The sequence below is a fragment of the Amphiura filiformis genome, chromosome 6 (genome assembly GCF_039555335.1).
Source record: "Amphiura filiformis chromosome 6, Afil_fr2py, whole genome shotgun sequence".
Taxonomy (NCBI): Eukaryota; Metazoa; Echinodermata; class Ophiuroidea; order Amphilepidida; family Amphiuridae; genus Amphiura; species Amphiura filiformis.
The window spans coordinates 59,269,695-59,291,535 of record NC_092633.1 but is presented as its reverse complement, the minus strand read 5'-3'; the positions used below and the strand labels follow the sequence as shown (position 1 = coordinate 59,291,535).

The following is a 21,841-nucleotide window of genomic DNA, read 5'->3' as shown; positions in this document are numbered from 1 at the left end:
TTGCAAATACCCGTTCAATATTAAACTAAATTGCCAGCCACCTTTACCGAATACGTTCGACTTAAATCGGTTGTAAATTTTATTATGTCAATGTTGGCTACCAATTGCTCAATTCATCTTAATTTTAACGTATGGTATTGTCTTGTGTAAGAGCATCATTAATTCCAGTCAATATCTCATCACTTAAGAGTTTAAAAAATCATTTAAAAGCATGTTTTGACATCTTAATATGACGCAAATCACACCATTTTGCCTAAAATATATAAGCAAAATATACTTTCAGTCACTGTATCATCCCTTGACCACGAAATATTCAAAATAGCTTCCATTTGCACTCTACAGATTAACAATCGCTAAAAAACACATTTTGACAGTTTTATGTGAAGCAAATGCCATCATTTTTGCCTAATATGTATAAACAAAATATACAAATTGATTAATTTCAGTCAATGCCTCATCACCTGCCCTATAGGGTCCACAAATTATAAGTTCCCCCTAAATACTTTTTAAAATAAATCGAAAAATATTTGACGAAATGCAAACGTGTAAAAAGATATAAGTAGTCGCATTTGTTTCAATGTTAAAAGTAGGATCTGAGTCCATAGGAGTCAGATCTCAAACAATACAGTAGAACATGCCTATTACATGTGTTTGTTATGCATAGTCGATCGATACATGTTAAAATCAGCACAATTCAGAGATACACCTTTTTACTATGAAATTTATTTTCTCGGTCAAATATAAAGCAATATTATTTTTTTCTTCAGAAATGTCAGTTAAAAACATAGTGCTTGGATATACATTTTTTTAAATCCTGGTGTTAAAATTAAGCATCAAATTGTGCCTTTTAGTGTGATATTTGTGATTTTTAGAGGCCTTTAGTTCGCCCGCGAGCTTTTTACGGAATTCATTTTTTAGCGTCTCAAACTAATATAGTTTGCTAAAGAAAGATATTTCCCACATCTTTAAGGCACATCGTGTGGGTCTATATATTATAGTTTTGTCAGAATTTCCGTTTTATTTTACCCTTTTTCCTTCATGCTCCGAAAATGTCAAACTCAGCACTTTATCTCGAGAGCAACCAGCAGAAATAATCGATATTTCCATTGTTGTCATCCAGGTCCCTTTTCCATTAAAAGCAAGGATTGCCCGACAAGCGATTTGGTAGCCCAAATCCCCAAATGGGTGTTCTGGTAAATGAGGTGAATTTTGGACATTTGCTCCCGTGATAGCCTGCAATTTCAATTTATAGGGCCTATGGATTGCATGATTATGTAAACCATTTTGTCTGTTTGTTTGTTTATTTACCTAGGATGAGGTCCATGGGAAAATCCACTCTCCAAACCTAGAAAAATTAGCGTGTTATTACTGGGGATTTTAATTTTCTGTCCCTCCTATCTCCAGGTGAATTTTGTATGACCCCCCCCCATCGCGGGTTGGCATATTCATACAACCTTCAGACTTGTGTTCGGGTTTGTTTTTGCCTATTTGTCATAATTTAGCTCTATTGGACCTACTTTCTAAATGTATAGCTATAGCCGTGCTATATAAATAAAGGGTTCACAAAAAATAACTCCCCCCTAAAATTACAAAACATTTTTTCGCATAACTTGACATATATTTCGTGTATTTGAGAAATTTAAAACCTGTGAATAAAGGAATTGTTTTTCTACCCTCCCAACGTTCTTTCGTCTGAAAATCTTTTTGTTTTGGCTAAAATAATCACGTTTTCTAAAAATGATGCTTTCAGAAAAAGTTGCACTTTTCAACATCCTCATTTATGTCAAAATTAGCTTCAACAAATCATTATTTTGCACTACGTGATGGTTTCATGGGTGACTAAGAGTTCAGAGACAAAAAGGTGAAGGAAAAAAACAGCAATTAAATCAATCGTAACATTGATACCGAGAAAGTTTTGTACATTACAGGTATGGGATGTTGAAAAGCGCAACTTTTTTAAAGCATCATTTTGGAAAAATGTGATTATTTTTGACCAAAACAAAAAGATTTTGAGAAGGGATAACTTTGGTAGGGTAGCAAAAGATGCCTCTATTCACAGGTTTTAAATTTCTCAAATCAACAAAATGAATGTTAAGTTATGCAAAGAAACTCCTAAATTGATTTTACCATTTTTGAAACACCGGCTCAATAAAATCTTCTAGAAAAACCCAGTACATGTTAATTAGTCATTGTTTTATACTGCAAGATGATTGCATGGGTGACTGGGTAATCGTATACATAAAAATTAAAGAAAACAAAAACACCATTAAATAAATCAAAACATTGATATCGAGAATGTTTTTGTACATTAAATGTATAGGATGTGGAAAAGTGCAACTTTTTCTGAAAGCATCATTTTTGGAAAATGTGATTATTTTTGGCCAAAACAAAAAGATTTTTTAATGAAAGAACTTTGGGAGGGTGTGAAAATGATTGCTTTATTCACAGGTTTTTAGATTTTTCAAAACAACGAATTCTATGTCAAGTTATGCAAAGAAATGTCTTGTAATTTTAGGGGGGGAGTTATTTTTTGTGAACCCTTTATTATTATGTACCGGTATGTAATACAGGGTGTCCCAAAAAAAGAGGCCCCACATTGCGCCCTCTTTTTCTCCTATTTCTGAAAAGTTGATCAAATATATTTTGATATGTAAAGAAACCTTCAATCGTTAGCTTTAATAAACCAAAACAATTATTTCAATCGGCTCATAACGTTTGAAGATATGTCCTTTTAAAGAAATGTATCCGTTTTTCACTTTGTCCACGGAGGAGGTTTGGCTACTTCAAAGATTGGAAAGTGCATATACCATGCATGAATATAAAACATTCCTCGATGATAACTTTATAAAATAACAACTTTATTTAAGGGAATGGGCTTTACCGGTGGGCTTATGGGTTATGGATTTTGTTAAGTGTCATTAATTTGGGCGAAATTGATGTGGGATGGGACTTCTTTTGCTATACTTGCAATTATTTATGTTTTTCTCGTTTCTTGCTTTCTTTTTATTGACAACATAAGTCATTTCTCTTTTGGAATAAAAGGTAGCCCTGAAAAGGGCTGTTTAGTTTGTCTTTGGTTCTTTTGAAGTGAGTTTACTGTGCTGCTCTGCCCTCTACCTGGTTGCCTCCGTGACGAATACAGGTTTCAGCCCTAGTTCTCATTGCATTAATTGCGTTGCGTACCATCCTTAAGGCCTTGTGCGCCGGATACTTGCAAATGCAGCAGTAATATGGGGTTGCGAAGATGTTTGAAGCTAGCTGGTGATCCTCGCTTATCAGTGGACTTCGGGTATATATATAAATGCGCATATATAAATGCGCACGTGACATCTACAAGTCGCCATACCGTGTTCAACGATGTAAGGTACCCGGATGTGCACAAATTCCACACGCAAAAGTATAGGCGAAAATGACAGGTTACAAGAAAAATTGGCTTTGCAAAATAGTGGCATTGATTGCAAAGGGCAAAATAATTTGACCCGAAACATAAACTCTTTATTTGGATTTTCCATTACGGAAAAAAAAAATTATGACGGAAAAGCTAGATATAGCTGATTTAAAAAGTTATATTTCATTATTTTCGTGCTAAATGGGCGTGGCAATTGGCCATATTGATGACGAAATGTGATTCTTACTGGCATTAAGGTGAGAACTGGGTAGCTGCCGATGATGTTATTTGATAATGTTTGCACGTAGGGAACTTAGGGGCTGTCATTTTCTTCGGAAGGAAGGGTCATGGATTTATTTATTTGGGAGTCAAGATAAGTATCCCCCCTAGTGCCGCCAATGAACATAACTCTGACCCTAATTTTAACTCTAATTATAACGTAAATTGAGGAAACTATAACTTTAGCCCTTTTCGGCATAATGACCCTCTCAAACTAATAGGCTAGATGTCCCCGCCCGACCTCCTCAACTCTAACTTACTCATTCGCTCGCAAATGGACAAAAAACAAATTCAAAATGTGTTTTTAAGCACCTTTTTGTGTCCCCCATGCTAAATCGGTAATCTGTACACCCTTTGTCACCCTTTGACGTACAATTTAGAGTATAAACACGTAGATGACTGTACATGATGTAATCATCCCGGCTGGAAGATGTTGAGGAAGACTCGTATACTATACATCACGCTCATACGTTATATGACAATTTGACGTACAATCACGTATGTCATGCATGGTTTGAGGTTTATTCAGCTAGTAAGTTAGATCCGTCATACACATTATTGTCATGGTATTATATTGTAATTGTATACGTCAATTTTGTTCAGTTTGATTCAACCGGCTTATAAAGTTTTACTTTACACGGAAGGGGAACGTTAGCAAAAAACAATTAATTTATGAGTGTAAAAGGGGAGAGGGGTGGTTTGGGGGGAAGGGGGGGGTGACAAATAATATTTATAAAATTATAAGTAAGGCGAGAAAGAGAAAACCCTGTTCTACGGGCGAACGGACCTTTCAAGTAGGGTCGGTCGGTCGGTTGGTGTTTTTTTTTTTAAATTTTAAAATCACAAAAAATCTGTAAATAAATTTCAATTTGAGAAAATACAAAAAAAAAATTGTCCTGAAATTTCCGAAAATGGGGGTCGGCATTCATTTGTACAGGAAAAAGTTGTTTCCCAATTTGTTCAAAATAGAACAGGGTTTTCGTTTTTCGTCGAATAAATAAATAAATAAATAAATAAATAAATAAATAAATAAATAAATAAATAAATAAATAAATAAAAATAAATAAATAAACATTAGTTATGTTTGTACATGTGGGGTGCTGTGCAATAATCATGATCCTTTGATATCCATGATTTATCCTTGCAAATTTATAGCATCGAACCTCCAGCCAATGTTCCTTGCCAGTGCTAGCCACGAAACAAGGTCACAACTGTAGCCACTCCTTCAATGATCGCCATTTCAGTGATTGACAGTGATGTAATGCAAATATGGCGCTGGCCATCTGGTCACGTGCGCATTTATAAAAGCGCATTTATATATACAACCGAAGTCTACTGCTTATAGTGAATGCTTTCCCAAGACTAATGCTATTATCTATCCATGTCATTAACCGTGTGTTTCGTTTAAATCTTTGATGTAGCCAAACCTCATCCGTGGACAGAGTGAAAAACGGGTACATTTCTTAAAGAGGGCATATCTTCAAAAATTGTGAGTCGATTGAAAGAATTGTTTTGGTTTATTAAAGCTAACGATTTAGGGTTTCTTTACATACCAAAATATATTTGATCAACGTTTCAGAAATAGGAGAAAAAGAGGGCGCAATGTGGGGCCTCTTTTTTTTGGGACACCCTGTATTATGTAGGCCTATGGGGATGGGGTGGGTGCAGAGGTGGGTAGTGGGGTGTATGTAGGGATGGTAGGGGTGGTACTCAACACATTTTAATGCAAGGCTCATTGTTGCCACAATTTTTTTTTTTTTCATTTAGGTCATTTAATAGGTTTTTATAAACTTTCATGTTTAACCTTGTATTGTTTTGGCTGCTTCATTATGACTTTCGGTGAGTTTCCACTGAAAAGCAATTTCAAACAAACACAAACAAAAGGCACCATACCCAGTCACCTTCATGACAATTGAAACATTAGGTCAAGTATTAACATCCAAGTTATTCTGTTTTTAGGCAAGCAATTTTTAATTAATTGCTTGAACAGGTTTTTGTTTAAAAAAAAAACCTGTTTAAATTAACAATGATAATGAATGGTTCTTATAAGGCACAATCTCTTCCGATGAGGAACTCAAAGCGCGTAAAGCACGAAATTGACAAACAAACATAAAAACAATCAATTTACAATGATTGGTTTTAAGCTGGCGTTTAAATAACGAACGTCTGGGGATGTTACGAAGGTTATTTGGAAGTGTGTTCGAAACAGGTTGCTTGATAAAACATACAGCGTAATATTTAGGCCTATGTTTTGTAAATGAAAGTTTTGTTTAAAATATTGCCCAATTGCATGTAAGATTGTTGATTTTTACCAAATGTTGGGCAAAGTTGTTTTGAGGAGAAGCAAATTTCAATACATTGGTCCGATGATCACGGAGCGCTAGGCCTGGGAATTTCTTTGCTATATTGAAGTTCTGGCAACACTGTAGCCAGGCCGGGCACCCAGAGATATCGATCCACATTGCTAGTATTAGCCTCAGATTTCACGCGTTGATTTTGAAAAAATTTCAGCCGGCAGTAAAAAATGGTGAAATCAAAACGGAAATTCTAGCAAAACTATGATATATATCGCTCACGGTGATGTGCGTTAGAAAGTTGGGAAAAATCCTTCATTAGCGAGCTATATTACTTTGAAAAGCTAAAAGGTTGATCCAAAAAAAGACTCGCGGGCAGAGTTGAAGCCTATCAAAATCGAAAATCTTACACTAAATGACTGAATTTCACGCCTAAGTTTAAAGGGGGGTAACCCTATCGGTTTAGGATATGGATTCTCTTCAAACTTACATACAATGTCAAATATTGTCCCCTTTATCCATCTATGTGAGAAAACGGGAATAATTTCAGCATAAATGTGAATTAGCATATTAGCAAGCCAATACACTGGTACGCGTGAATTGCATTCTGGTCAGGCATCCCGAAACAACGGCCGAGCGCATGTCCCGGTGGAAACAGGAAGTGTTCGCCTTGGCACTGAAAACACTTTTATACCCTCTATTCATACTGATTAATCTTAAGAAACATTACATATCATATCTGCGCTCATTATCATTCTTGACAAGATAGCCCATGCTGTATTTAGTGCGCTTAATTATTTCTTTATTTTTAGCGATATGATGCACATTTTCACATATTTATGATTTTTATTTTTTTAAACTAATTTTTTAATGGGGGAGGTGCTCTCATAATTTTTTTCATATTCCTCGTATCATGCTTGACAATATAGTATAGGTCATGTTTACAAGCCTTATTTATAGGCCTCTTTGTATTTCTTTAACGATTTTTTCTTTTTTTTTTTTCTATCATTATAGCTTCTTCATCTATAAGTTTGCACATTAACGCCATTTGCATATACATTGTTATTACACTTGCGGACGAATTTAACAGATTTACTGTGGTAAGTCTTTCCGAATTATGGCCGAAAACATTTTATGACACTAAAAACTGCTTCGTCTAAAATAACATGGAACAACTGACGTTGCAGCATTGAAAAGTCAATGCCTGTGTTTCATGATTTCCGGGTCAAATCATTAAGACTTTTCCGGTCTGAAATTTAAATAGTAATGAGAAAAATATTTTCTATCTAAAGTTACATAGTACAATGACCTTGCATTAACAATGATATTAGTCAATGTCTTTTGCTGTTAACAAATCGGGTTACTTCCGGACAAAAATCTTCAAACTGCCTCTTCTGCCAAAAAACATAGCAGAGTGACGCCACTTACACATTTTCATTGACATTGACGAAAAAATTGAAAATTATTGGTTTTCAAATGACCTTGATATATCTTTTTACATTTTTATATTTCGTGAAATATTTTTCGACTTATTTTAAAAAGTATTAGGGGGGACTTATCAGTTGTGGACTATGTATTCAGAATGGTTGCCATTTGTCTTCATTGATAATGGCATGTTTATACTTCTTATTATACAATTACACAGGTAGCATTTGTGACCCCTCAGCACAACTGAGCCATGTCGCCACCAACGCATTGAGATATGCTCCATTGAACTTAAAATGGCCCACAATAGGAAACAAATAGGATTTGATTGACTGTTTTATTGATTTTTCACTATTTAAATGTTTTCACTTATTTTAAAAATATTATACTTATCATTTTGGACTTATTTCAAGAAGATTATTTGTCTGAATATCTCAAAATGATGATTATACTTCTTATTATACAATTACACAGGTAGCATTTGTATGGGAAAAAATAACAATGGGAGTGACCTTGAAGTGATTCAAAATGGAAGCCATTTCAGACTAAGAATACTCTCTCTGTATGGTATGGAAGTCATTTTGAATATTTCAAAGTCAAGTGATGAGACATTGGCTGAAATTAATCAGTTTGTATATTTGGCATAATACAGTTATCAAAAGTCATGAAAGTGGTGCAATTTCCGTCACATAAACTTTGATGTCAAACAAGTTTTTTAATGATGAAAGCTATACAGTACAAATGGAAGCGATTTTGAATATTTCAAGATAAAGTGATAAGACATTAGCTGACTTTAATAAGTGTGTGTGTTTTTCTTACATTTGGACACATTTTAGGCGAAAATGTCAAGGTCAAGTGATGAGATATTGACAGAAATATATCACTTTGTAGATTTAAGGCGAAAATGGTGCTATTTGCGTCACATAAAGATGTCAAAACATGTGTTTTAATGATTTTAACCTGTAGAGTGATGAGATTATAGACAGAAATTAATCAGTTTGTATACTCTGCTTATACATTTTAGGAGAAAATGGTGCCAATTGCGTCTATAAAGACGTCAAAATATGTATTTAATCATTGTCCATTAGGTATTGTCTATGACAATTCTATGAACTGATGAAAATTTTGGCAATAAACCAAGTTGAAGTCCCATTCAATAATATAGAAATTACAGAATCGTTGAAATATCTCACACGGCTTTTGGCTTAACTAGTACTATAGATGATGTGACTTCTGACGTCAATGCCTGACAGTATGCGCACGCATCATCACAATTTCCATTGTTTTTTGCCTGGCAGTATGCGCGAGCATCATATTTTGTTCAGGGCTCGTGTTTTTAAACAGACTATTAAACAGTGTAGTGGTTGCATGGGGTTCATTCAAGCATAAAGATGATACCAGTCCCTCTTGCCTTTGTTGATAAACATTGAGGTCACCTCATCTATAGGATCCACAACTTATAAGTTCCCCCCCCCTAATACTTTTTAAAATAAGTTCAAAATATTTTACAAATCGTAAAAATGTAAAAAGGTATGTATAGCCCTATTTGTTTTACACATATGGACCAATTTATAGTGTCACACGTCATTGGGTTTAGTCACAATGGTTAATTGTGTAAGAAAGGAGGCCGTTTTAAAAGTTGCACCTGAGTCCATATATAGCAGTGCGGTTTTCTTTAACAAACACATGAATTTATAGACCTGACCTACTCTATTGTTTGAGAGCTGATTCCTACTAGTCAGATGTAACTTTTAACACTGTTTAAAACGGTCTCTTTTTTAACATAATGAACCATTGTGACTGAACGCAATGACGTGTGCATTTCGTCAAACATTTTTTGATTTATTTTTAAAAGTATTTAGGGCAAACTTATAAGTAGTGGACCCTATAGTATGCTATGTTAGCACATCTATGACACTAACAAAGGTTCCCAAATCTAAATTGTGATGATTTTTACGATCCTCCGGATGCGCAAATTACAGAATAGGCAAGTATATACTTGATGTAATCATAAACCAGAGGTGGAAGATAATTATTCATTATTTCAAAAAGCTTAGCAGCATTACGAAACATAAGAAAATCACCGTCCTTGCGCTTAAAAGCAAAATAGATCTGAGATTCAGCCATTGCATTGATATCAAACTGATTTTCTGGCAATAGATATGGTAATCATTTTGCCGAAAGTTCATTTTTCAATACTACGAATAAGATACAACATAGCAGTAGACAGACAAGATCATAATCTCGATGAAAGTTGTTTTAATTGTTAGTATAGAAACCAACGACAGTTCAAACATGGCAAAGAGCTGCAATGAGTACTCACGGCACAATTTCGGCGAACGCCAGTTTCCTAAATCAGTGCCTTTTTCTTTACAGCTATCAGCAAATTCTTCTATGGATGCACACCGAATTCGCTTTTGTTCCTCTTTGTCAGGTGTAGCACACACGTCTTGTTTACATGTCTCAAACAATTCTTTGGTATCAACGCCTTCGAAACATCTTTTCAGTGCACCTGCGAAGAACGGTTTTGATTATTATAGGTTGAATATAAGCAATGCATAATGTATACATGACGTATAGCCTATTTCGGTTTTATTACTTATTATGCTTTATTTTGAAATTGCTCTGCGATTCCATCAACAACAACAACACCGCAGTCGTTGCCGTATTCGTCATCGTCATCATCGTCGTCAATATGTATGTCGACATTATCATCTATTTTCCTTGCCTTCTTACTTTACAGTGCAGGTTTGTTCATTTGTTTCTTTTTAAATTTTTTCTTTTACATATAAATGGAAAAAGAGAGATATACTATTGGATCTACTGGAACGATTACGATACTGTGAAACCTCCGTAAGTTGTCTTGTTCAATATTATTTCCGTGATGAAAAATGAATATGCTCTAAACAGTGTTAAACCAGAACACACAAATTAACTTAACTCTCATGGCACGGTAGGCTTACTTTTCTAGAAGCAGTTTAACAACAACAAAAAATGGGCATCCTTACGATTGTTGACGCTTTGATCCAAGATGCCGCATATCTTGGCAGCTTGTTTTGCGCGTCCGGTTCCTTTACAAAGATCAGTTTCACCTTTGGGTTCTTTAGGTACATCAACACACCCATGTTCTGGCCGCTTTGATACCCATGCATTGCCGAAAGTATTCTCATCTCTCGCCTATATATATGAAAAAATGCATTAAACATTTGCAATCTGACACTGATTATATGAACGTCTTTATTATTTGAATTACTTAGGCCTAATAATTATAATAAGGATAATTCACTGAGCAGAGTACATTAGTCAAGATAATCGCTCGAGACCGTTGAGTTATATAAAATCCATTGTATGTATTTTGTCTACAGGCGACAAAAAAGGAATATCCAAATTCTAGTGAATCGTAGTTTTAAAATCCTTGTAGCATACATACCACACTTCCGTCGGGTAGGGTAAAGTCATTCTTTTTGTCACCATCCCAATTGCCACATAAGCCGCATATGTTTTTTTTATATTTGCCGGGAATGTGCACTTTCCAGTCGTATTTTCCATCAAACGATACTTTCAACCCAAAACCTGTAGTCAATTCCTATCATAAAACAACAATATTACATGGTCAGGTCAGTTATTGATTACTCGTTGCATCTGAGCTCATCTGGGACTCATTGGCATCAAAGTGTACTTGTTAATAAATATACTCTGGCATTGGCTGATATTTGACTAATCCTATATACCATTGTAATTAAGAATAAGCAAATTTGACAAAAAAGAGTTCCTTACTCAATATACGAGTAGCAAACATACATATTATAAGGTCATTTAATAGAGAGAGAAAGTTGTATGAAATCTGGTAATCTTTCTGGCCTTGTTTTATTGATGTGTTTCCAACCCGGGTTTCCAATCTGCGATTTTGTGTGTGTATCAAGCCCTGCTATAATGCAGAGAAAGTTTAAAATTTACTCAGGGAGTAAGAACTATGTGACTTAAGGTGCATTTTCATATCAATGCATTTTAATACGCGTTTAGAGTGCTTTTTGAAAAGAAGCGAGTAGATTATAAGTATATTTAACTCACCACATTCTTGCCCGCCATACTTAATGTGACGCCGTCCTCCTTATCTATGTTATCGAATGGTGGGTTAACCGTTTCGAATACTGTTTTGCCGTTATCCTTCACCCTTTTTTCAACCACTTTTTTCTGTTTCAGCCTATATTCCTGATGAATAACATAAATCAAAATATAATTATACATATAAATGATCAAATATACAGTATAAAATAATTTAGTACTATTACTCAGGTCCATTTTTTCATATTCATCTTTAAATCAAGTTTAAGCCCAATTGGACAAGCTTCAACGTTTGACTTCGGTATGACAATTGACCTCGGATGACTTCAGACCGATTTTTTCATGTTCCCTTCATGTCGCAGATGAATTGAACCAAATTTAAAGGTTTACCGTCGTAACTAAACTTATCGACCAAATTTGTTCAAATTGACATATTTTGTACATTAATATGTGTAGAATGTGCAGGAAAAAACCAGGGGGTACCGGACCTCACTTTTGACAGCCGTTTTAAAAGAGGTGTACATTTCCAAAAATCTCTGTACACTTCAATGGCAAAATCAGCTAAATTAAATTAAAAAATTTAATTTTATCCTTTTTTTCTGTCACCGTGGGTACAAAATAGTCCCCCATATAGTCAGCCACTTTTTTTTGACCAACATCTTCTGTCTACCGACGGTCTTGCATGAACCGACGGTGGGGGGGGGGGGCACAAAAGTCATAGGCCTAAAGCCACAATAAAGTTATAAAACATTTTGTACCGTATAAAAAGTAAATGAAAATACGAAAAAATCAATAAAGAATAAACTTCTTGTAAAACGGACAAAAAGTAAGTTAAACGGGCAAAACACGGAGAGCCGACAAGAAAACGGAAAAAACACAGAAAGTGACATAACAAAACCGAATTTCAAAAGTAGAAAACGGAAAACTTATCGCTTTAAATTAAGAGTGTGGTTTTACGACGCGACCCTGCATGATAATACAGCGCTGGTATAAGAAGTTCAGCAACGGGCGAGTACCGTGCTTTCATCGTGCCATCGTTTGCCATGTTTGTCATGTATCACGATTTTTGTACAAGAAACACAAACAAAGAGTAAAAGAAAGAAAGGATCGAATAAAGAGTTAAAGAAAGAAAGAAAGAATGAAATAATTCTGGTGTGAAAGAAAGAAATAATAAAAGAATTCAGCTGGGAAAGAAAGAAAAAGAAAGAAAGAAAAAGAAAGAAAGAAAGAAAGAAAGAAAGAAAGAAAGAAAGAAAAAGAAAAAGAAAGAAAGAAAGAAAGAAAGAAAGAAAGAAAGAAAGAAAGAAAGAAAGAAAGAAAGAAAAGAAAGAAAGAAAGAAAGAATAAAGAATGGAAGAAAGGAAACGAAAAAACATAGACAGAGAAAGAAAATTAAGCTGCAATTGAAAGGGTAATAGCGTTACACATCTCTCATTTGGTGACCTATTAATTTGATAAAGTACCTTCATAATATGTAATGTAATTTCTCAATTTTTGGTAAAGGATGGGCAAGAGGAAAGCAATAATAGGCCTACGTAAAAATAATATAGGCTATAGGTCTATACATTATATAAATAAAGCCAGGTCTATATATTTCTCTTAGGCATAGGCCTAAGAAAAAATATTTTATAAAAGGGGTGATATCAAACGGCCTTTTTTTTTAAATCTTATTAACTAATATTATATAACATATTTATGATAAAGTAGTTTCCTATTTTACTGATTATAATGAAATTATTTCAGAGTATTTTAAGGTAAAATTCTGTAATTTGAAATAAATATCACATGAAGTCAATTTTATTTTATTGTTTTGGTATAAAAGGTCTATTTTCACATCTGACTTACTTCGCATGCATCTGACTTTACAACTTAATAATAAAACGAGAATGAAAAGTGGATCGAACTCAGTTACATGCCTAATGTGATATTTGATTGATATTATTCTAAACATGATAACGGGATCCGCTAATGATTCATAATTGAGGGCCTATATTCGGCGATCCCATAAATTTCTTAAGAGTGAAGGATAAGTCATTAAAATTGTCAAAGGTACAAGTATTTTTGCTTTGCAAAACAATGAGAAAAACGGCAGTATTGACAAAGTTCAAATTGTCCATCATTGATCAATTAGAGACTCATGTAAAATGTTTCATTTTGTTTGTTGACTTCGATTTTTGAAGAACTTCGTATTGAGTCAAACTATGTAGGCCTATATAACACTATACACTTAGAATCATGAGGGTTATAAAACCAAACGAAAATTACCTCCACGGTCATGTTGCATTTCTCTCAGGGTGGCCAAACTTGTACGAGCCTTGTGCTCTTTTTTGGTCATCCCTCCATTGTAATACCGTTTGTTTTGAAATATGATTCAATTGGTAAATAAAACTGAAACTGAAACTGAAACTGTTGCAGGTGTTTGCGATATCACCTGCATTTTTAATGGAAGGGGTTTTTAAAATAGCTTTTCTTATGGTTCAAATTTTAAGATTTCTTTAAAATCTATTATTGACAAGAAGATAAAATACGGTCATGTAACACTTCAGTGATCCTTAATGGTTATAAGACGAAATGGGTATCGAACCAAATGATTATAGGCCCAAATGATTATTGGACGTAGTGGATATGGGTTTAGAGAAAATGGACGTTGACGAAATGGATATTATACGAAATGGTATTAGACCAAATGGCAAATCCCCTCTCTGAGGTATTGTCTTTTATAAAGACATTTCTTGTTTTGAATCATAACTTTTTGATATTTCGATTTAAGACCAAAAGGCCAGTGACAGAATAAATTAACATTGACCCGGGTCTTATTGGCGTCTTGCCCCCGGGTGGGGGAAATATTTTTATAATATTCTGTAATTATTTCTCTTTCATTTGAAACCTAGGGAGTCATATCTTCGTGACATTTAAAGATATATCCATTTAAACCCAAAAGTTTAGTCAGTAAGTAAGCACTCTCTTAAATTGGTCGATTGAAATATGTCAATCTTTTAACGATTGATGATAGGAATCAATCTAAAGTAGATTGAAAAATAGATTGAATTTGGAGAATGAGATTTCAAACTGTTTTAGAGTGAACATTTCATCTTTTTTCAACTGGAAAGGACTTGTCCCTAATTTGGGACGGCCAAAGATTGAAAAACAATGAAAATCAATCATTTCTACTGAAAATTCAATCCAAAAAGATTTGCCCCTAACTTTAATCACTAAAAGATTGTAAAAGATTGAGAATCACTCCTTTTTTGAAACAAAAAGTTTGAATATTGCAAATCACCCGACTGAATATACAAACGATTTGTACCTAATTCGGCACGACGATCTTGAAAGGTCAATCTTTTTGATTGAATATTAGGCTGCACACAACGGTGCAGCAATAAATATAAAAATATCATAATCACAACAATAGTTGTAATTAAATTTATGGCTCATGGCCACTGTACATTCATCTAAATGTAAAATGTTATACCCATAAATGTGTATCTCGATTGTCTTACCGTTTTATATTTTCCATTTTTGCCTTTGTTTGTCAAAATATAAAGCTCCTTGGTAGTTGCAGCTCTCTTGTTCTTTATGTATGGTATATGTCTTTCTTCAATCCTGAACCATGGGCCATCACCTCGGCAAGTTTCAGCTGTTACGTACACGCACTTGCCCATGTAGTTAAATGTGCGTTTGTCACAGGTAGTAAAATGAGGATCACCCCAGGCTGAGCAAACACATTCTTCTGTTACAAGAAAGAAATGCATATTTAAAGGCACATATAAAATCAACAGATGTGGAAATAGGAGTATAAACTGACCAGTAGATGGCAGTTGTAGTCCTATTAATTCATGGCATATTGGATGGCCTAGGGGAAAGTTAGCCCATATTAGCAAGACTATCCTTGCCTTCAAGGTGAAACAAACCTACTCATGTTACCCTCTGGCCATGGGCTGGCCTGGTGTCAGATCTTACCCAGGGAAAGATGACATTCCAATATATGCCTTTAAACATAGTGAGAAGAATCCGATATAATTTGCACTATGCGGCAGATTCTTTCGACATTGCATATAAAGCGTACCGGACTACTGCTATAACCACAAGGGTTGTTTTCTTTATTTGGGGGGGGGGGGTTGCTCTTCTTGATTTTAGTTTTGTTTTTGTTTCAGGCACATGGTTCCATATTGTTGCGACAATAGCTGTTTAATATCCCCAGCAAACACATTTTTAAACGTTTTAAACAGGTATATATTGGGTTTTGGACTTGGTTTAGACAAAAACGTTTTAAAACATTAAATGTCGGTTTATATAATGGTTAAGAAAACGCTGTCTAAAAATACACTACAACAATATTTTAAGAATGTTTTTTAAATGTTATTATAAAATAGTTTTTACAAACATTTTTGCCAAATATTTTTGTCAACACTTAAATAACATTATGTTAGAATATTTGCAATAGGTTATCAACAAATGTGTTTGAATGTTATGAAAACATTTTATACCCTTTATATAACCCGACATTTAAACGTTTTCTGGCAACCTTTTCTAAACTTTTGCGAATGATGTCCAAAACCTTTCGTGTTTGCTGGGTCTTTGTCCTATTGTTTTGTCACAAACCGAAAATTATTGTCTTTTCTTTTAGTTTCTTATGTAATTAGTACATGGTGATATACGAATTAGCATTTTGTCTTGCTGTATACATTAACGCGGCCAATTTTGGCATCCTTACACCTCGAATGGTACAACTAGAATTGTTCAATTTTTTTTTCTATGCCCCATATGCTTTCCAAGATGAGTCAAAGGTCGTAATGGAGCCAAAATTTAAAATGTATTTTTTTATCATGTTGTAATACCTAAAATTATTCCTCTCATTATTAGGAATAACAAGAAGAGTCTTTCAAAAAGACACAGTTCACGGATCAGGTGTATAGTAATTTATTTCTAACTTTCCATTTTCATATCTAACCTACTCTGCACTGTAATGACACCTACATCCTGACCCTGCCTTATATAAGTCTCCAGCAGATACAAACTTTCAAATCAATATCACTATAGGCATATTGTAATTCAATTATACCATGGAGGTGATTATACCATGCAGATTAGGGTTCCAATTAAGATAAGCAAACATTACTGTGTAGATAACTGGAACTAGATTTTGTGGTTGGAAGTAATTGAGTAAATCGCCTATATCAAAATATGCAGTGTATTTTACATATATGCAGTAATATGCTCAGCCTTATCACAAAATAAACAATAGCATTGACCGTACCCACCAATCAGTAAAGTCTATTATAATCATGTGATGGCTCAATCCAATAGTAAACATGCTTAGAAAAAAGTCAAAAAATAGTTGTGGCTGTCATTGTCTCAATACAAGATAAGATGTGCTAAAAAGTCCTTGTCATGTGGGACAAGATTAGATAAAGGGATACAAACCTGGGTATGAGACCTTGGGAATTATTTCCTAGCCTCTTAATCACAGGGTTGATGGGCTACAATAGCTATTCAAGACATAGGGATAAACTGTGCATATGAGATATGGGTTCAAGTGGGGAAAATGTTCACTCCGTGAACAAAATTAGTCAATCATGTTTTAGTTGTGGCGCCATTATTTCGATCAACATTTCGTGGGAAGCATAGGGGGCATATAGCAAAATGGAACAATTCTAGTTTTATTCAGATGTAAGAATGCCAAATGTAGTAGCAAAATAACACCCCAAACAAACATTGTTAAAGCCATATTATAACATTTGCTGAGGAGAACGCCCTGAAAAAAATTTAAATTCTGGTTTAACACGATTGTAATGTACTTTAGTCAATAAAGATACTCTGCAAAAATCTGTAGTTTTGTCAAAATCCGAGATTTTGAATAAAACGATGGAACCGGCGTTTTATTATTACGATGGAAATATTAGTCGAACACGTATGCACATTACGTACACGGCGTGCGGGATACACATACACACACACCCCAGGATCGTACCGTATTACAACCGCGGGAGTACATGCATGGGCGCTATTCCAATTTTCTATGCTTTACTTCACTTGTTCGGCTCAAAATTAAAAGGGGACATATCTGACAGTAAAAGCTAACATTTTATGGAAAATAAATACTAATCTATTTTTACAGAAATGCTATAATTTAGCTTTAAGCTAAGCAAACATACATTTCCAACTATTTGCGGTCTGGTAATCACGAGCAAAGGCAACTTAGGTATATTGAAAATCATCTATGGGCCAAGTGTGATTGTGTAGAATTAGTAGATAGAAGGAAGACCAAACAAAAAGTCTCCTTGTTCATTTGTTTATTCAGAAATTTTTTCCCCATGGGGAGTTTAAATTTCAAATGGAAGAACACATTAGGCAGCTCCATTTGATCCTCTGAGAAAGATTCAATCTGACTCTTCACATCGGGGGGGGGACTTTGACCAAATATGCTCCCCGGAAAGACCCCCCTTTTGGTTTCGGCTGAAAGACTATATTTGACCAAAATAACGCTCCATTGATTTTGATAATTTCAGCTCTAAAAGACCCCAAAATTGCCATTTCTGTTTCTTGTTTTTTCAGGCGATATTCAACACAAAAAGACCCTTGATTTGGACTTTTCGCAGCTCCAAAAGACCCCATTTGGACTTCAAATGGCAGCTCCGAAAGACCCACATTTTACCGGTACGCCGTCAGCTGAGAAAACCCACCACTGGGGAGCAACCCACCAGAACCCCCCCCGTCTTCACATCGGGAGAGTGGATCAAATAGATTGACTTCCATTTCATATGATAGTCCTCTGTTGAAGGTATTACACAAATCTTCCACATGGAATGTGGACTTCAAATGGATTAGCCCACATTTTATTCATGAGAAAACAGACTGAGCAACAGCAGAACCAGTTTCACGGGAGAGTGGATCAGATGACCATATCAATGATACCTCATATCATTGTTGTCAGTACAAATTCACTTTGTTATGTCAAGCAAAAATACCAATTTGTATATTTAATCGACAAACCTGATGAACTTATTCAACGAAAACACAAAAATGTGTGAAAATGTTTTGCCCGTTTGTAATTCGTACTGCACAACTATAAAACTCTGATAAAAAAAAACAAGCCTGAGAAACCCAATAAATCATTATTTACCATGGTATTTTGTGGCGAACTTGCATTTCTTAATATATTGTGTATGGTAAAAAAAGTAAACCGATCGACCCGACTTTGGAATTTTTATAATGCTGAAAGACTTACCGATAGTGCTTTTCACGTCCAAATCATAGAAGACAAAATCACCGTCACTTTTCCACCCCGTAGTGACTCCAATGTGGTGTATTTCAATAGGGTCCTCATCAGTAAACTTCAGAAAAGGCCGCTCAGCGCCGCCTTTAGATACTTTCAAGGTGCTCCCATCAAAGTCAACAATAAACTCACGGAACTCGCGGGGATCTAATATGCCCTTTTCAGGGTGTTCCACAACAGGTCTACCTTGTTTTCTTCGTCGTATGACGGACTTTGAGTTACTCCAGCCACCGATCACTGGAAAAGAATTAGGAATTGTGAAATGTATTAGAGAGTACTTTATGAAAAAAAAAGTTTTTTATTAATCGTCATAAAAGGTGTTCCATAAAAGATTACATGGAGAAAATCAACTACAGTTTGCGATGACAGATCAAAACAATGTATTTTTTTAGATAGCATTTAATCATCCTTCTTGGAAGTGTCTGCTAAGTTTTCTTTCCGTGTCTTTAAAGCCCGGGTAGGGGGTCCTTCAAAAAAATTTGCATGGGGATGTACTTTCGGATGCTGACTTTCTCTGTACCTACTTTTTGCTGTTTTTGCTACCCATATCTAGGCCCTATACCAAGTTTTAACAAAAAGCACCCAAAAATCTATTTTTACGTAAATTGACGAAACTATAACTTTAACCCTTTTCGGAATAGACACAAATTCATCGAGGGGTGTAGTACCCCCTTAAGCTAACAAAGTCTTTAATTGAAAACAAAGTATGACTGGTACATATAACAACAATATTGCATACACAATAAAATCACACAATCACGGTTTTATTCTATCAGAACTTAACCAGCGGTCTTCTTGTTGGTGATCCTAGAGTTCTTGCAATGTTCTGGACGACTGATGTAATATATCCTTATTCACTTGTCCTGCGAAAATCAGCGAAGTCCAGTGTACACTTGCGTTTATAAATATCCTTGCGTATGAAATCCTCACACGAAAATGATGCTGCTTTCTCCTATTACTTATCTTCCTGCGCTGCTTTCTCCAAAATATATCTCCTTGCGCTGCTTTCTCCAAAAATGGCGTTTCTTTCACCAATCACTCTTTTTTCCAGGGAACAGGTTTCTTTAACACAGCTCCGCTGTTTTTGACAGATGCGTGGCCTTCACAAACCCAGCAAACTCCAGCAATTCGACGGAAGAACTTTAATCCTTTGATGAGGAAGAACACTTTTGTGTGCTCGCAATCTCCTTCGTTGCTTTTTTTGAAGCACGAAGACCATCACACACATGTGGAGTTTACAATCTCCCATGGCATTCTGTCTTGAAACCTCGGCCATAATAAAGGCTATGGCCGCCTGTCAGATCCGCATCCAGATGATAATAATTGTCCTTTACAATCCGCAGTAGACCCTATGTCTTACTTTGGGTCCATTTTCGTAGCTTTGAAATAACCATACTTCCAGCTTGTCGGTGAAAACATATATCCCATCTCCATCGCTCAGAGGCTGTTTTCAATAGCACTGGAGGAAACTCATGATCTCCATGGCCACACTCAGTAATATTCTTTGAGTATCCTGATTTTAACTGGTTAAGATTATTTACTCTCTTTTTGAGAGCTATAGCTACATCCATTCACATTACAATCATATCGATACAGGTCTGCCTAAATTTATTACCAGCAATATGTTTTATAGCAAACCATCTGGGATTTTCCCAAATGTTCTAATAATAGACATTACAACTGACCATTGTGCATTATTGCAACATTCTGATATCAGGGGATTTTCCCCTTGGCATAAATAGTCTTGATTAATGATGTTGTTATTGCATTCATCTGGGTTTTCCCCCTGATGTCATATGTCATAATAAACAAACTCTTGCATGATTATAAAGGTATTAACTTCCCCTATTTCATTCCCAAGATACACAGTATACCACCGAAAGGTACATCACATTCAAGTTACTAATACCATTTCGATAATCTGTCGTAACTTTCAATTGTTACGAAGGATAGGTCCCACCGGTTTTTGTCATGCGCTTTTATGTAAATCATTATTTTTCCTAAACAAGGACATGTTTAGTTCTCATTTCAACTTTTACTATTTTTTGTTTAATACCACCAAAGAATAATATTCAATTTTCTCAGTAACTTAGTGAAAAAATAATATTTTCTTGTAGTTCTTTTGTTTCACAGTTTTTTCAAATTATTTTTCTCAGACCCATTCTCAGACCCATTCACACAATAAATAAAAAATAAATGTTTTTTCTCCCTCCACCATTTCCAAGAACAGTGAATAAAAAACTTCAAAAAAAAAAAATGGAATGCATTTATCTACCTATTATGAAAACCTTAGTCATTAATAACGTAAACAGTGACGCATTTATTTTGAGACTTCGAATAAATAAAACATTCGCTGCGAACTAAGGAAGCGTTGAAAAGAAACAGGGTAAATGTTGTGAAATGGACCTCACTTTTCTTTGTATATTTAAAAATATGTTAAAAATGGCCATTTATGGGGTCCCTGTCAGTTCCGGAAATAGGGCCAAAACAATTTAAAAACGCATCTGGATTTTTTTGGACTTCTTTTTTTTTATAGCTCTAGTCATGTTGGATCAGTCGATTTTGACACCCCAAATCAAGAAAAATTTAAAAAAAATGTGGAAAAATACAAAAACAGGGTTTTTAAATTGAACTTTAGAATTTGAAAAGTATAAATCACGTTAGGTCTAAGGCTGTGCTAACATAAGATTCTGAAAACACAATAATGATATATATCGTCTCGTCCAATATTTTAAAACTCATAGCTCGACCAATAAATTTGTGCATTGGGTTCAAACCATCCAATTTTATATCATACGGGGATCATGTACCCTTGTCAATTGTCAATAATTCTATCAGTATACCAACCCAGACCCCTGGAGCTGTTTTATTTAATGAGAAACGTCGGCCCTTTTTTTAACATTAGGGGCCCTGGTGCACGAGGCGTGTCATCCATCACTCTATCACTTGATCGGTGAACTCGGAACAAAACCGGAGATCTCCGAATTTATTATAAAACTTAAATTTTACTGTAATTAAAGCACTTCAGGCTTATTGTGTGGTATTTTAGTACACCATTTGGGCATTACATCCATACAAAATATAGAAATTCAAGAAAAATTGAGGGCGTCGCTG

At 34.9% G+C, this 21,841-nt stretch overlaps 1 protein-coding gene across 1 annotated transcript in view; it reads right to left on the bottom strand.

Annotated features, from left to right (window-relative positions):
- Positions 1 to 21,841, bottom strand: part of LOC140154678 (uncharacterized) — a 52,212-nt gene that overhangs the window by 10,888 nt on the left and 19,483 nt on the right. The window contains exons 4-9 of the mRNA XM_072177245.1: positions 18,680 to 18,964; positions 14,952 to 15,181; positions 11,458 to 11,598; positions 10,817 to 10,972; positions 10,395 to 10,563; positions 9,710 to 9,898 (exon numbers count right to left, since the gene is read on the bottom strand). Coding sequence (XP_072033346.1) covers positions 9,710 to 9,898; positions 10,395 to 10,563; positions 10,817 to 10,972; positions 11,458 to 11,598; positions 14,952 to 15,181; positions 18,680 to 18,964 — 1,170 coding nt within the window. The remainder of the gene's footprint in view (positions 1 to 9,709; positions 9,899 to 10,394; positions 10,564 to 10,816; positions 10,973 to 11,457; positions 11,599 to 14,951; positions 15,182 to 18,679; positions 18,965 to 21,841) is intronic.